Source organism: Poecilia reticulata, chromosome 22, assembly GCF_904066995.2.
Source record: "Poecilia reticulata chromosome 22, P_reticulata-male-v2, whole genome shotgun sequence".
In the NCBI taxonomy this organism is placed as follows: Eukaryota; Metazoa; Chordata; class Actinopteri; order Cyprinodontiformes; family Poeciliidae; genus Poecilia; species Poecilia reticulata.
Genome location: NC_088851.1, coordinates 26,546,914 through 26,562,239, shown reverse-complemented (window position 1 = coordinate 26,562,239; position 15,326 = coordinate 26,546,914). Strand labels below are relative to the sequence as shown.

The following is a 15,326-nucleotide window of genomic DNA, read 5'->3' as shown; positions in this document are numbered from 1 at the left end:
AAAAGACAAAGCAGGACGTCAGGATGGGATTTATGTGAGAATATATCTATAAAACACAGTCTTTGCTGTTTGCCCAAATTTATCAGAGAAATTATTTCCAACCATGTTGGAGCCAAACTATCAAAATTCCCAGAACTAACTTTTCCCAGGACTCTTTATTCCAAAGGGCATTTTGACCGAACTCCTACAGAAACCCTGTGGAAAATGAAACTTTATAGCATCACTTTGTGCATCACATACCATAATGTGTTTGTTCCTGAGCTAAATTGCACAAGTTCAATTTAATGAATTCATCAGACCTCCACAAAAACAGTTACTACATTTTTGTAATTGTAGTCCAGAGACGTCTGGATGAAATGAAACATTTCCAACATTTCTGAGCTGCTATTCTGGGTGAAAGGATCTACATCCGACCTGTCCTGAGGAGACTCATCAAACATTAGTTCTGTATAAAGTAATAAAATACTGTTTTGAACAAATTAATAATTAAGTTCTGTTTTTTTTCAGGTTTAAAACTCACAGCTGATTACTTACAGTTTTCTCCTGTATGTCCACATACCTGCAGCGTAGATCCGGTCAGCTTCACGTTTCTTCATCCGTCTGCTTCCAAACGAGCAATCAGGAGAAAAACAAACACAGGCCAGTTTTAATCTGGACACAGAGTGAGAGGTTTGTTGTGTCGTTACGTTGGTGATGGTGATGACTGCCTGATGGTCATTATTGCCATCTCCATAGTGCACTTATCAGCTCTACGTGTTCCTGTTTAAAATAAAAGCTTATTTACCTTCAGCACGTTTAAAACATAATTCTGATGTAATTTTCTGTCCTCCACAGAGTTTAGTTTAGTTTTTTAAAGTCAGTTGGTAAAAGCCTCATTAGAAACATGGAAGTGTCTGAAACATGTTGCAGGACTCTGGTTGTTCTTCAGTGTTGCTGTTTGATGAAGGATGAACCTGGGCTGATTACATTATGTGAAGGATAACAGCGCCCCCGTGTGGCGAAGCGGGAGAGCATGCATGCAGAGCCTTTAGGTCGTCCACTCCAAAATGAAATGAAATAAAAACAATGAGAAGATTAGAATGTTATATAACACCATTAAAGGATATTTAACACAAAAATGTGTGCCTGTCTGTGTTGCACTTTACTGGGTCTGGGCTCCTTTTGCATGAATCACTGCTTCAGTGCAGCGTAGCATGGAGGACATCAGCCTGGTTCTGTTCAGGAAGTCTAGGTTGCTTTAATAACAACTTCAGCTAAACTTAGTAAAAAAAAATCACTTTTATTAGTAACCAAGATGTTTGACCTTTCTAAGTTTGGAACCAGGCAGAGATGACGACAATAAGAGCTTTCTAATGTAGACAGCACATATCAGGCTCATCTTCTGAAAAATAGAATAAACCCATTAAAACAATCTCACCCTGCTGTTATTATTTTCAGACAAAAAGATGAAAAGTTTCAGGTCCAGATTAATCAGATTACTGAACAACTTGTATCTTCAGATAAACCTTCATTATCTGCTGTGATTAGCTGCTAACCCCGGGTCACTATTTATATCTAACTCCATTTATCACCTCAATAAATGGAGTCATACTTTATGACGTGAGCTGTCTTCTGGTTTTAGTATCAGATCAAATCCCAAGTGGTGTTTATCAAACTGATAAAAAATCATTTCTTATCCGTCCAAAAGCCACTTTTTTCAGTGCCATTTCAGCTATTCAGCGCGATTCCACATACAACCGCTAGGGGCGTCTGTCGCATTGGTGGCATAGAGAAGGTTGGGCACACAGAAGAAGAATAAACCTTCCAGTTAAATGCGGAAGCTCAACGTGTATCTCATTTTTCTGTATAACAGGTCAGTAAAAATGTATTTTGATGCATAAATATTGATTACCTTTAGGAATTGAAGAGGTTATTGAATCGGAAGTCAACTAGTGAGTCACGTTATGCAGTTTGTGATGACTATTATGTAGAAAACGCGACATAATTCTGGAGGCTAATTTATGCTAATGCTAGCGAACTGCGGAAAATACGGTGTGTTGAGCTAGCTGAGAAACAGCTTGAAGGACTGCTGAATTCACTTTGAACTGGTTGCATTTTGCACATTTCGAAACGATTTTCAAATAAAGTATGCTATTTTATTCTCTTTATTTGTAAAATGGAGTTTTGTTTGTGGTTATTGCAAAAGCAGAAACCATATTGTTACGACATTCGGTGAGTAACTAATGACTGTTTATGTGTAAAGCTCAGTAAAGAGATGCAGCACTGAAGGAGCAGTTTTGTAGTTTTTGTGTAGCAGATAAAGTACTATTATTCTGTAAAACAATACAGTTAAAAGCTAAGATGTTTAAATATTAAAGTATATTTTATTTGTGCAGAATAAAAGTTGTGAACGCTATTAAAATAGTTAAAAGCAAATTCATATACCGTATTTCCGCACTACAAGGCGCATCTAAATCCTTCAATTTCCTCAAAAGCCGACAGTGCGCCTTATAACCCGGTGCGCCTTATATATGGACCATTATTGAGCCACAACAGGTCTAGCAGCTACTGTAAGCAGCCGCCGACTTCATTTTCGCCCGTAGAAGAAGGAGCTTGTGGTGCATGCTGGGATAGCTGTCAGAACGCTGGTTTGTAATCTATTAATAAAGTTTGATTGACCCATCTACCTACCGACCGTCTAGAACAGGGGTGGGCAACTCCAGGCCTCCAGGGCCGGTTTCCTGCAACTTTTAGATGTGTCTCTACTAAAACATTCCTGAGTCAAATAATGAGGTTGTTAGCAGGACTCTGGAGAACCTGCCTGCGCTGAGGAGGTGATTCAGCTGTTGGATTCAAGTGTGTTGGACCAGGGAGACATCTAAGAGCTGCAGGACACCGACCATCCAGGACCAGGATTGCCCCCCCCAGGTCTAGAATCGGGTTGTCTGTCGTTCATTTAGCATGTTCGTGGAGAACGAAGCATGTTCTCCACGAACATGCTGTGCACAAACCGAGAAGGGTGACCATCGTCCGGCCACGCCCCGGCCCAGTCGTGGAAGGCTCTCCTCACCGACCGGAGTTGGACTGTTTTATTGACATTCCCTGTAGCGCAGCTCCATCTAGTGGATGCATAACGTAACTCCAGCCTCTACTGTAGCATATATTCTATGCATCTTATAATGCGGTGCCCGTATATATGAAAAAAGTTTTACATTCATTGAAGGTGCGCCTTATAATCCGGTGTGTCTTATAGTGCGGAAAATACGGTACTTTTATTTTGATTGTTAAAAATACAAAAGGTTTGAAAAAACGAAATTATTTGATATGAAGTACTAAATATGGAGAATGTTCATTATAGAGAAGAAGGATAAACTTTCCTGTTGGATGTTAATGGAAGTTCAACGTGTGTTTCGTCTTTTCTGTATCACAGCGTCAAACGTTGAGGACAAAAAACCACATTACCCTCAGCACATCCAAGGTTGCCAGGTAACATGACTTACTTTGCTTATTAAGTGTCAGAGCATATATATATATATTTATATATATATATAAATGCCTTAGTGCTGCTGAGGCTTGTTTCCCTGCAGTGAAAGTGACATTGTCCGGATAACACGCATGCAGCTGTTTACAGTTCTGCCACAATATGTTGACATTTAGGAGCTGATGGGCTGCCAGTTCAGTAACGGGTCACCAAATAAAGACTCATGATTCCTCCCTGCACAGCATGCAATGTGAACAAATCACAATATGTGCAGATTTATTTCAGGAATTATTCTCTTGAGATCATTTGTGTCATATTTCAAGTGCTGGGAAAGAGGAAAGATCAAATATTCCCACTAAACTAATAAAAACTCTTGGAAGATGTGTTGCTTAATTTGCAAAAACAAATAAAGAAATATCCTTAAGAGAAAATGACTGTCTTATTTGGGTTAAAAAAGATCATGCAACAAACCATTTTGATATAAAAAGTATAAAAGTAATGACTTAACCTGAACATGCCACGTTAAGGTGTGCCAGCTCCATCAGGGTAACGAGGTGTTTCTCAGTCACCAGAACAGGACCTGCTCTTTGTCTTCACATTGTTATAGAACTGTAAAATATTTGTTCCCTATTTTTGCTTTTTAGACAGACTTCAATCTTTCAAATAATCAAAACATATGCACTTACAAAAGATTTACAAAAAGTCTATTTGTTTTTATTACAATTTTTTTTTGTTTTTTTTTTGCAGAAAACAAAAGGAAAAGTCAACAAAACTGACAATGAAACATCTGCATGTTAACATTAGTGAAGACTACGGCTGCGACTTTAACGCATTAATTTCGATAAATAATACAGATTTTATCACCTTGAAACTTTGATGCAGTTACTCGCATTTTATTTCTTTAAAAAGATTCTTGCTGGAACTTTTTATTTGCACGTTTCTGGTACACCCATAAATCTGACGCACAAGCAACATCCGCTAACGACACCAAACTCACTGGGGGTTAATTTCTACTCCTAAATCTATCTGATCAAAAAGACTATTGTTGTGTTAAAGTGAAGCTAAAAGGAGTTAGCCTCTCAGTGAAGATATTCAAGCCTAAATTTGCATCTCAATGCTAAACATGTAGCAGCAGCACAGATGCTAATGTTAGCATCCACAGTCCACATTTCTAAATAAAGTCCATAAATGATCAGAGCTTTTTGAAATATATACATACATACAGTATATATATATATATATATATATATATATATATATAATCTCTCCCCTTCACTGCCAAGAATAAAATAGTGTTACTACAAACTAGCTAACAAACTGCATTACCCCAAGTAAAGAGTTTTGTCAGAGACTAGAATGGTTTCAGGAAATTTCCCCAAATTGACCCTGTTTCTGTTAGAGTGAGAATCTGATTTTGTCGGGTCATAAACATCATGATGTCAGCCACCACAGAGGAGGTGGAGACGCTTCCCTCCACCTGAGCAGAACGGCTCATCTGGCCAGGAGGAAAGGCAGAACATGCTGTTTGTTTTTATTTAGTCACCACTCCCTCTGATTCAGCTGCAGGGCAATCAGTGGCTCAGGAGTGTTTCCAACAAACATGATAAAATCTGAACAATTTCCATACTATTTATTCAGATATGAGCAAAACCAAAGCATGCGACTGAGAAACAATTCAGTATATTTGTATCTCACACAGTAGAGGCTGACATCAAGACACAGGATAGTTTGAGTTCAGAGATGTGAACTCTATGCTCCACTTTGGATTGGATGAGGAAATGTTTAGCTCACAGAGTCAGGATGGAGGCCCAGGAGGACTCTGAAATAGATTTGCTTATTTGAAAAAGCACCCTTCATGTCTGCTGTAAAGAAATAAGATGTTTTTTTTATTATAAGTTACGTAGCAAAAGAATAGCGTCAACAATACAAGTATTTCTGTTAATGTGCTAGTGCCATCACCAGAGAATAATGGTTAATTCCCACCAGGCCTGTTAAGTCTCCTTTAATCTAACTCTAGTCCGTTTTCCTGAAAGTGCGGTTTGTTTGGGGAAGTGTGAGTGTGTAATCAAACTCTGATGCAGACCAAAAAAGTGAACTCTGGTGCAGTTCCAATGCAAAAGTGAACACCAAGCGGAACGGAGACTGCTTCAAAAGCAGGAATTGGACTACAGCACAAGGCATTCTGGGTAAATGCTACCAAAGTAGATATGCTAGTCTAGCGCTATCTTGTGGTCTTTTGCCAAAGACTAAAGAGAAATCCTCCAACCGTTAAAATCTGACACCTCCATTTCTGTTTCCATGTGGTGAAGAAGGAAGTTGCTCTCAGTGTCTTCAGAGGTTTCTGTGTCGTTTCCTTCAGTGGTTCTAGATGCAGCGCCCCCACAGGCCAGGGGGGGAACAGGTTGGTTTGACTCAGAGCAGGGAGAGAGAGAACCACAGCAGCTGGAGGTGGAGCAGATGCTGAAGTTTTATTTCCCAGTCGAACTGAGTACCAGACAACATACTGAAGGCCTGACTGAGGAGAGGGTGCCGTTGGTTCTCAGGCATGAGGAGGAAGCACCTTATTGTTGATTTATGAACGCTGACCTTTACTGAGGCAATGAGACCTGTTTATATGTGGTACTGGTGGTTGACCAGCGCCTCCTCGGATGGTTCTCCACTGATCCATGTTTCCTCCATGTGTGGATGATGACTCTCACTCTGGAGTCCTGAATTCTTAGAAAGACTTTTGTAACCCTTTCCAGCCTGATAGATGCCAATTACTTTGTTTTGTCTATTATTGTTTGTTTCTTTTAGATGATGTGTTGCTTTTTGAGATCCTTCAGTTAACAGAGCGATACTATTTATTAATCGTATTTGCAATAATCAGACCTGCTTGCATATTTAATCAGAATTAACAGTGTCTGAAAATTTTAATGAACTTGTGAAAGACGTCTGTATCGGTGAAGAACATCACATCACAACCCCTTAGAGCAGAGCTGGTTAAGTCTAGTGTTATGGAAAAATCTTACCCAGGCACTGTTAAGGTGAAAGTCAGGTTTATTAATAACATGCACATGATATGAGGGCTTACAGTATAAGACACTCAAACAGGTCAGAGTAAAAGTTGAGAGTAAATGTCTGGCAGGCAGAATGAACATAATTTTAATACGAAGCACAAAGAGTCAAACACATGAGACTGATTGATGCGTTTCTGTCTGGATCTTTAGGACCACAGACGTCTGGCGTGGAGCTCACACTAGTTCATTTGGATTAAGCATTACAACGAAAATATACCATGAACATCAGATTAACAAAATCATCAGATAAGATGCTTCTATGCTGAAACTTCTAGATGCACCTCTCATCCAACAGGCCTGAATCAAATGGCTGAACTCCTCCATCAGTCCTTCCTGTCTGGTCTGGTAGACACTTTTTGATCCGGACGTGTTGGAGTATGGACGTGTCTAAACGCTGCAGGAGTGAGGCTCTCCTGGACTGAACTTGGGCATTCCTGTCTTAAACCAAAACAAAGAGCAATGCTTCCAGAACCATAATAACGCTGTTGAACAGACACTCATCAATGGTCGAGCTAAATGTGAGAATTAGCTGTTTGCACCCATCCTTGCCAAGGTGTTGCTCTCCAGCAGCGTGACTGAGTCAAACTGCAGAAAGTTGAGACTGAAAAACCGCTTGGCAGACATTTAAATACATCAGCATAATAAATACTGAGTTTTCTGAGATAGCTGGACTAATGTTGGCACATTGCATGGAGATAAAGTTAATAAGTCTTGGATTACAAGTTTATATTTTCTGAAGCTACATGACAAGAAACTGCAACAGAGCAGAACATACGGAGCCTTCACAATGCAATCCAAAGTCTGCTTCCGTCTATAGATTGCTTCCATTATCCTGATTCAGTCCATTATTTCATTATTTCAGTGATATACAACATGAGGTCATGCTGTTTAATTATGTAGCAGAGTTGTTATGGAATTATTCTGAAAGCACTTTAAAATAACATAAAACTGGGTGTGGTAGAATAAATGTTTTTCTATCTCACTTCATGCAAAGACGTGTTAACAAATAACCAGAATAAAGAAAAACAAAGAACTGAACTGGTAAATAATCACACCCTTTGTTTTAGCTGGACTCCAAGACTGATATATTCATAACATCCTCCTTACATTTTTTGTTGCACAAAAATATGAATAAGTATACCTTGGCTTTTAGAAGTTAAAGCTTTTACAGAAACAACGTAATATTTTCCTTTAATTTCTCTGCAGAACTGTTGGCCTTATGGTCTCACTGTCTGTACATCAGCTCATAAAGATAACTCTGAAACTGGCCTGATAGGCCTGTCACAATAACACATTTTGCTGGCCGATTAATTGTCTAAAAAATTATTGCGATAAACGATGATATTGTTTCAAGACCTTCTGACACTGATTTAATGGAAATTGCGTAATAATGCATGCAATTTCCTGCCATAGATGATCACAGGTAGATTCTAGTAAAGCATTGATTAATGCCTGGTTTTAAAATTCATTAACTGGACTTGTAGCCATCATTTAGTGCCCTTGTGGCTGGACACCACACGGCACGACGGACCCGATCCAACCGTTATACCTGTCGGCTAATGTGTCTCTCAGGTTTTGAAAATGGGCCGACAACTCGTGTCGTGTGCGCTGGACATTAGACCACCGATTACAATTGGTATTCATTCCTCCAGCTAACAAGTTTATTTTTTAGTTGCCTCTGAATAAATGGAGGCGAAAAAAAGTGAACTCATATTCTAGTTGATAATATTCTTTTGGGACTTAACACTTTGTAGAAACCTTGTACTTGTAGTTCTTTGGCTAATGGTCGCACTGCGTTTTTGGTCCCACTGCTTGAAGAGTTCCTTCAGTTTGTCTCTGAAGTTTCGTCCGACAATGACGTAGAGAATGGGGTTGAGAACGCTGTTGAAGAACGCCAAGTAGGTGAAGATCTGCCCACTATAGTACAGGATTTTCTCATACCTACAGTCTGTCAGGATGCCGGCCTTGTGGAGCCAGGTCGGGACTTCCCGCAGATGGTACGGGACCCAACAGATCAGGAACGCCAGCAGGACGACCAGCACCAAAGTGTTGGCCTTGTGATCCTTTTTCCTCGTCTTTACTCTTTGGATCGATCTGTTTCTCAGAGCTTTGAGGATGTTCACAGTGCAAAAGAAAATGATGGAAATGGGAATTAAAAACCCTAACACCAAAATCATCCACTCAGTCGTCTTTAATATAGTTGGATCAGCTTCATGACAAGAAGTAATATTATTGTGAGGTACCAATTTTCTGTTGATGAATTTTGGAACACTGAGAATTAATCCCAGAATCCAAACCACAGCGCAACTAATTTTAGCAAATTTTGGGCGACGCATTTTTTCCTGGGACAGTGGATGGACCACGGCCAAATAGCGATCGATGCTAATCAGAACCAGGAAGTAGATGCTGCAGTAGACGTTCATCAGGATGCTCACGTTGACCATTTTGCACATGGCAAGACCAAAAATCCAGTCAAACTTATTCCAAGCGCTGACAGCCCAGAAGGGCAGGAAGGAGACCAGCAGCAGGTCAGCAGCAGCCAGGTTGCTCAGGTAGATCTCAGCCACGGTGCAGGGCTTCTTATGGAGGATGAAGATCATCAGCACAAAGATGTTGAAAACTATTCCCAGAACAGAGATGAACAGGATGTACACTGGGACATAAGTGAAGGACCAGTTGACGGATTCAAGTGAGCAACTAGAATTTGTCTGGTTTGGTCCTTCAGCCATGGAGCTGATGTTAGCCACCGTTCTGAAGAAAGATGCAAGCAAGAGGAAAAGAAAACATCAAACAATGTGAAGTTCGATTTAGACTTTATAAAAACAACTGTGATGTAAATAATATAATGAATAATAAAATGCTTAACTGGTGAAAATATGTTCCCATTTAGCCAAAAGTTCATCCAATAAACAAAAGAACACTTCCCCAACCTTTAAAATCTTTAAGTTGCTAGTGGGTGTAGCAGTGGACAGCACTAATGCCTTGCAGCAAGAAGGTCTGCGGTTTGAATCTGAGCTCGAGGTCCCAGTGCAAGAGGAGTCTCTCTAGTTTTCCCCGAGGAGGAAGTGTGTGCATGGTTGTTTGTCCTGTGATGGGCTGCTGACTCAACAGATAAATGTGTACATAAACCATCAATGAGTGGATGATGAAAATATTTTGATCTCCAGTCTGCATAAGCGTTTAATGACAGTCTCACCCTCTCCTTTTTGGTGTTTTTGTAGAGAAAAAAAGGAAGCAAGGAAGACAAATGTAACTGACAAAAACTGAGCACAGGAAATAAATTACAAACCTAATCTAAAATAACCAAGACTGAACTGAACTAAGGCAAAACAAAAGCTAGGCTGATTTAGTCACAGAATAAAACTACAACCCCCTGAAAAAACAAAGATCCTGACATCACCCCCCTCCCAAGGTAGATACCAGACCTGGTTTAAGACCAGAAACAGAAAACAAATCAGGCCAGGTTGGACCTGAGAAGGAGGACCAGAAACAAAACAAAATACAAACAAATGTTCATGGAGGATGACCAAGAGGTAGACTAATGGAGTCACAAGTTACAAACAAGATTTTAACCATGAAGTGGTTCAGAGAAGGCCAACAAGAAAATCTAGAGAGTGACTGTCTGCAATGAAGGCGTCCATGATCTGGAGGCTCGTCACTGGCAGCAGAGCCGCTGACTCTCTGGAGGCTGGAAACTAAAGGATCTTGATGGGGGACGACTAGGTGGTGGCAGCTCGGCCGACTGAAACCCACAACAAGCTCAGGACCTGGAGACAACCCACAGCTGAGGAACTCATTTCTGCAGCATATTAACCGACGCCACTTCAACGCGCCACCATGGTGAGCAAGGCTTGGCCAGACTTCTCACTGAAGGACTTGCACTCTCTTATTTGCTCTAGTTCTGCAGCAAGAAGCAAGTCTGATTGGTCCTTCAATCATGTTTGGTGTTGATTGAACCCAAACGCAGACAGCTTGAAGCTGTGAGTAGTTGGTGGAAGTTTAATAAAAAAACAACAAAACAATGACATCATAAGGACCAAGAGCAGGAAAAATAGGGACAGAGAACATGGAATATAACGGGAGGATCCAGTGAATGAAAGAGACGTGGTTAAATTCAGGGAGTTTGGACTCTGGAACAGTGGGCCGGTACTAATTAGAAAACAAGGTTCAGCTGTGAGGGGTGAGCAGAAAGCAGGCGGAGGAGGAGAGAGATGGCACAGGGGGGGTAAACCCCGACAAGGGACCAGGGAAAACAAAACTAACTGGGACAAAAACTAATTAGACTCTGGAAATAAACCAAATCTAACTAACAAAGAGCTGACTGAACTAAAGTGAAACAGAAGCAAGGCTGACCTAATCAAAATAAGAATAACTCAGGCAAACATAAAACAAATGAACAAAACCAGAAAAGCCCAAAACAACCCAAGATACGGCAGTATGTGGTTTAAGCCTTTAGTACTGCACTGTAACAGTCGACTGTATTCTGACATAAATACATTAGTAGGTGCAGACTGACATGCTGAAGAAGTCAAAATTAATCGCATGCTTTGTAAAGCAGTAAATGTTGCAAAATGTTTAAAATTCATGAATTAAAGCAAAAAATAGAAAGTATAAATTTGTTGCATACCTTCAATTTCTCCCAATGAAAAAAGAAGCAACCCTCCTGCAGCGCCGATGCTTCTAACTACTGTTTGACAAAGATTTGCTTGTGTAAGAAAGCATCTGATGCTGAGCAGACATCTGATGTTAACATTTGCTTCATTCCCACCCCTCTCCTCCTACTGGATAATGACTGCCTTTTTTCCACCAGTCCATTGAATGTGGGCTGTAGTGTTTATTTCTTGTAACAATACGTCTTGGCATGTTCTACAGTTGGCGAGCCTGTTTATGTCACTGTCGATGGTGCTACATCTGTCAGGAAATGAATTTGTGGGTTAAACAGATTACTTAAGAATGTGGGATTATACTCATGAAAACATATACTCCTTTGCAACCAACTGTGATGATCAAACTTAAAAAGAAAAGTCGTGTTTACCAGGAAGAGAATTGAGAGGGATCATAGAGCAAACAGGACAACCTCCATCCATCCATCCATTTTCTTGCACCCTTGTCCCTTAGTGGGGCCGGAAGGGGTGCTGGTTCCTCTCCAGCTAACGTTCCGGGCGAGAGGCGGGGTCACCCTGGACAGGTCGCCAGTCTGTCGCAGGGCAACACAGAGACACACAGGACAAACAACCATGCACACACACACTCACACCTAGGGGCAATTTGGAGAGGCCAATTAACCTGACAGTCATGTTTTTGGACCGTGGGAGGAAACCAGAGTACCCGGAGAAAACCCACGCATGCACAGGGAGAACATGCAAACTCCATGCAGAAAGACCGGGGCCGGGAATCGAACCCAGAACCTTCTTGCTGCAAGGCAACAGCTCTACCAACTGCGCCACTGTGCAGCCAAATAGGACAACCTTTCTCACAGAAACTGAGTCTGATGCCACAGACTGTCCAAAGGCCATGTCAATGACCAGGAAGTTTTACAGGAATATGAAAAACAAAACCCTCGAAAAGTAATGTGAAGTTCAAAGGCTTGACTTGAACTCTTTTTGGTCTGACTTTATCACATCTCGATTAAAGAATTTCTGTGCTCAGCTATTTTGTGTAAAAAGTTAATTGAAAGAAGGTTAAAAGATAAAAATGGCTCAACACTGTACTGGGTTTACACGGTACAGTGTAACACACATTGACAGCTGAGCAGTCTGTGTTGACAAAGGAACTGGACAGTGGCTTCACCCTGAGTCAATATTCACTGGCTGACTGAAGACTGGAATGTGCAGAACACACAAAACTCCCCAGAGCATCAATAATATTTTTGCACAACTCAATTTTGTTTTTATTGAGTGAAAGTGAAGAAATTGTGTCATAATGAATATCCTGAGCATGCATGTTTACAAAAGTACAGTCAAGTCTGAACGATCAAACACTTTGTAAAGACGTTATGATCTAAAGACGTCTCATTTTCTGATTAGATTTCCTGAAATGACTTCATAAAGAGTCTTCAGTGTTTATGACAGGCAAGCATGTAAACAGAAGTAAACCAATCAGCCATTATAAACAGTTGATTGGATGTAATGACAGAAAAACAAAGTCTACTTGGATCTCGTTTGTATTTTAACAAGATAATGTTATATTGCTTCCATTATCTTCATTTAAATCCATTATTTCCAGAAGAGGGACAGTAGAGTACTTAATGTGTGAAATCTGATTTACGACCTAATCTATTTTCCTATTGCGTATAATACCCAGGCACATATTTCTTACTCTTTCTTTATAACGTGTACAGGTCCATCCATCCATTCTTGGGATTCAGATTCAGATTTATTTGTATTTGGGCAATTGATGTTACAGCAAGTATAAAAACTAAGAGACACAGTATCAAAGATTAAACAATAAAACATACCAAAAGGACCTGAGATACAAATCAATACATAATGTGAAGAGAACAGCAGTGTATTTCATAGGAGATGTAAAGTGTGTTTTGGCTACCATAGCAACAGAGACATGCTGATGCTTACATGTGTTTTATTATCAGCTGAGCAACATCAGGATAACAGCCTAATCCTTTACTCGGCATAAAAAAACCTGAAAATCTCCCCCTTCAGTTGACTTCAGTCCATGCATCGAACATTTACAGTGGAATTAAAAAACATTGCTTATATTTTCTAAATTAAATAACTTTGTACATTTGACATAAAACTAAATATGGATGCAGGTTAGAAGAGGAATTCAGGAAACTGCTTGGATCCGTGTCGCTGTTTTGATGAAACTTCTCCTCCCTCTGTTCATCGCTCTCCCAATCTCTCTCTTGGCGCTCTCATTGATTAAACAGTAGATGATGGGATCCACAGTGCTGTTCAGGGTCGTCATGGCGACCGTGACCAGGTACGGGTCTCTGAGGCGGCGGGCCCAGCCGCAGGCCCCCGGCTCCAGGACGACCCGCAGGAACATGACCGTCTGGTAGGGCACGAAGGAGGCGACGTAGGTGAGCAGCAGCAGCAACAGCAGCAACCCGACTTTCCGCCGCTCTTCCTCCAGGATGGAGGGGCTCTGTCTGAGCGACTGCATGATCTGCTGGAAGCACAGCGTCATGACGACCAGAGGAAACAGGAAGCCGAGCACCACGCGAACCAGGGCAACGTCAGCGTCCTTCTGTTCCAGGGGCATCGGCTGGTGGCACAAGTCGAATGACTGCAGCGCCCCCATGTGGTGAAGCAAGAGAACGTGAAGAAAAATCTCCAGGAGCCAGACGGCAGCGCTCAGCAGAGCTGCGGCCCTGACCTCTCTGACCCAGTGGAAGTGGAGCGGGTAGACCACGGCCAGGTAGCGGTCCACAGAGATGCAGCAGAGCAGACCCGAGCCCACGTAGAAGCTGTTGTACATGATCAGATACATCACACCGCACAGTTGATCAGAGACGTTCCAGCGCTGCGCCATCCCGATCCAAACAGGCAGAGTGACCGTGTAGAGCAGGTCCGAAACACACAGGCTGACCAGGTAGACCGCCATGTTGTTCCCCTGCAGCGCCAGCTTCCAGGCTACGAACAGAGACAGGCAGTTGGCTGGAAACCCCACGATAAAGAATAAAGAGTAGACGGTGGGGTACATGTGCTGCTCCACTGATGAGTTGGAGCTGCAGGAGATCAGGATGAGCGTGGAATTCATCCTGGCACCACAGAGTCCGATCCTGAATGGGACTGTGTCCGGAAAAGTCTCAGATCCGCTCAGTCATGCAAATAAGATGACCGGACAAACAAGCTTGGGTTTAAAATAGCTTCACCAGGCAACAGAACCAAAAAGGAAACAGATTTTAGGTCTAAAGTGGGTCAGCGTTATTCTAAAGTAGAGCCAGCTCATCAGACGCTTCATCTAAACGTTTTATCTCCCAGGTCATCATGGGACGTAGAGGAAGTTTTGCATGACTGTGTTTATAGAAAGTCTCTCCAATGTTTTTCTTCCGAGTTAAAACTAATATCAGCAGAACGTACCACCTGCACTTTGAGCTTTCCAGTAGGATATTTTCATATGACTCCAAGCTGTCAGCAGGTTTTTGATGCCTGCGAGTGATGTGCTATCAGATCGGACCGGTCTCCTCCTGAAAGGTTCAAAAGGTCACAGACCTTCATCCAGTAACATTTTGTAAAGTTAACAGTGAAGGGGAGATGTTGCTGTTCTTTTCTTGTGCTTACAAGATGAAGATTTCAGGAAACATCCAGATTTTTTTTCTGTTTCCCATTTTTAATCATAATGTTGTGAAGCTGAAGAGCTTATTGACTGAACCAGCGGACGCCGGGGGAAGAAGTGCTGGGAAAAGCTTTCTGGATTCTCTGGAAGTGTGATAAACTCAAACTAGAAAGAAGATAAGAAAGAAAGAAACATGAGAGAGATTAACTATTTGCATAAGCAAAGAGTGGAAACTGCGGACAACTATACAAAACAGGAGTGTTGCGTGACTATAACTCTGTGATTCACCTGCTGTAGTTACCAGAAAATAAGAACTAGGAGCTAAAAATCCAACGGTTTGCTTTCTGAAGCAAAATGAAATGTATTTGTGTCATGTGAGGCTGGAGCCAGGCAACAGTTTAGGAGCTAAATGTTAGAATAGAAACTGATTGTCCCACTGAGGGACATTCAGGTCCATCTGCAGCAGTTTACAGGTAAACAGAAAATAGAAGAATGAGACTTTACAGTAAGGACAAGTTTATAACACAGAGGAAACAATGCAGTTATTAAAGGGGTGACATTATGTATTT

At 41.3% G+C, this 15,326-nt stretch overlaps 1 protein-coding gene, 1 long non-coding RNA gene and 1 pseudogene across 5 annotated transcripts in view; 1 reads left to right on the top strand and 2 right to left on the bottom strand.

Annotated features, from left to right (window-relative positions):
• Positions 1-1,757: 1,757 nt before the first annotated feature.
• LOC108165910 (uncharacterized) overlaps positions 1,758-15,326 on the top strand; it is a 52,704-nt gene continuing 39,135 nt past the window's right edge. For all 3 annotated transcript variants that reach the window (XR_014085781.1, XR_014085780.1, XR_014085782.1), the window contains exons 1-2: positions 1,758-1,852; positions 3,410-3,465. This is a non-coding gene — a long non-coding RNA (uncharacterized LOC108165910). The remainder of the gene's footprint in view (positions 1,853-3,409; positions 3,466-15,326) is intronic.
• LOC103459962 (B2 bradykinin receptor pseudogene) lies at positions 6,493-11,244 on the bottom strand (annotated as a pseudogene). The gene is made up of 2 exons (XR_014085779.1): positions 11,147-11,244; positions 6,493-9,270 (listed from the first exon to the last, which is right to left on the bottom strand). The product of XR_014085779.1 is annotated as a B2 bradykinin receptor pseudogene (transcript).
• gpr65 (G protein-coupled receptor 65) lies at positions 12,913-15,323 on the bottom strand. The gene has a single exon (XM_008401925.3). It carries the CDS (start codon positions 14,236-14,238, stop codon positions 13,303-13,305), a length of 936 nt encoding a protein of 311 aa, XP_008400147.2. The 5' UTR covers positions 14,239-15,323; the 3' UTR covers positions 12,913-13,302.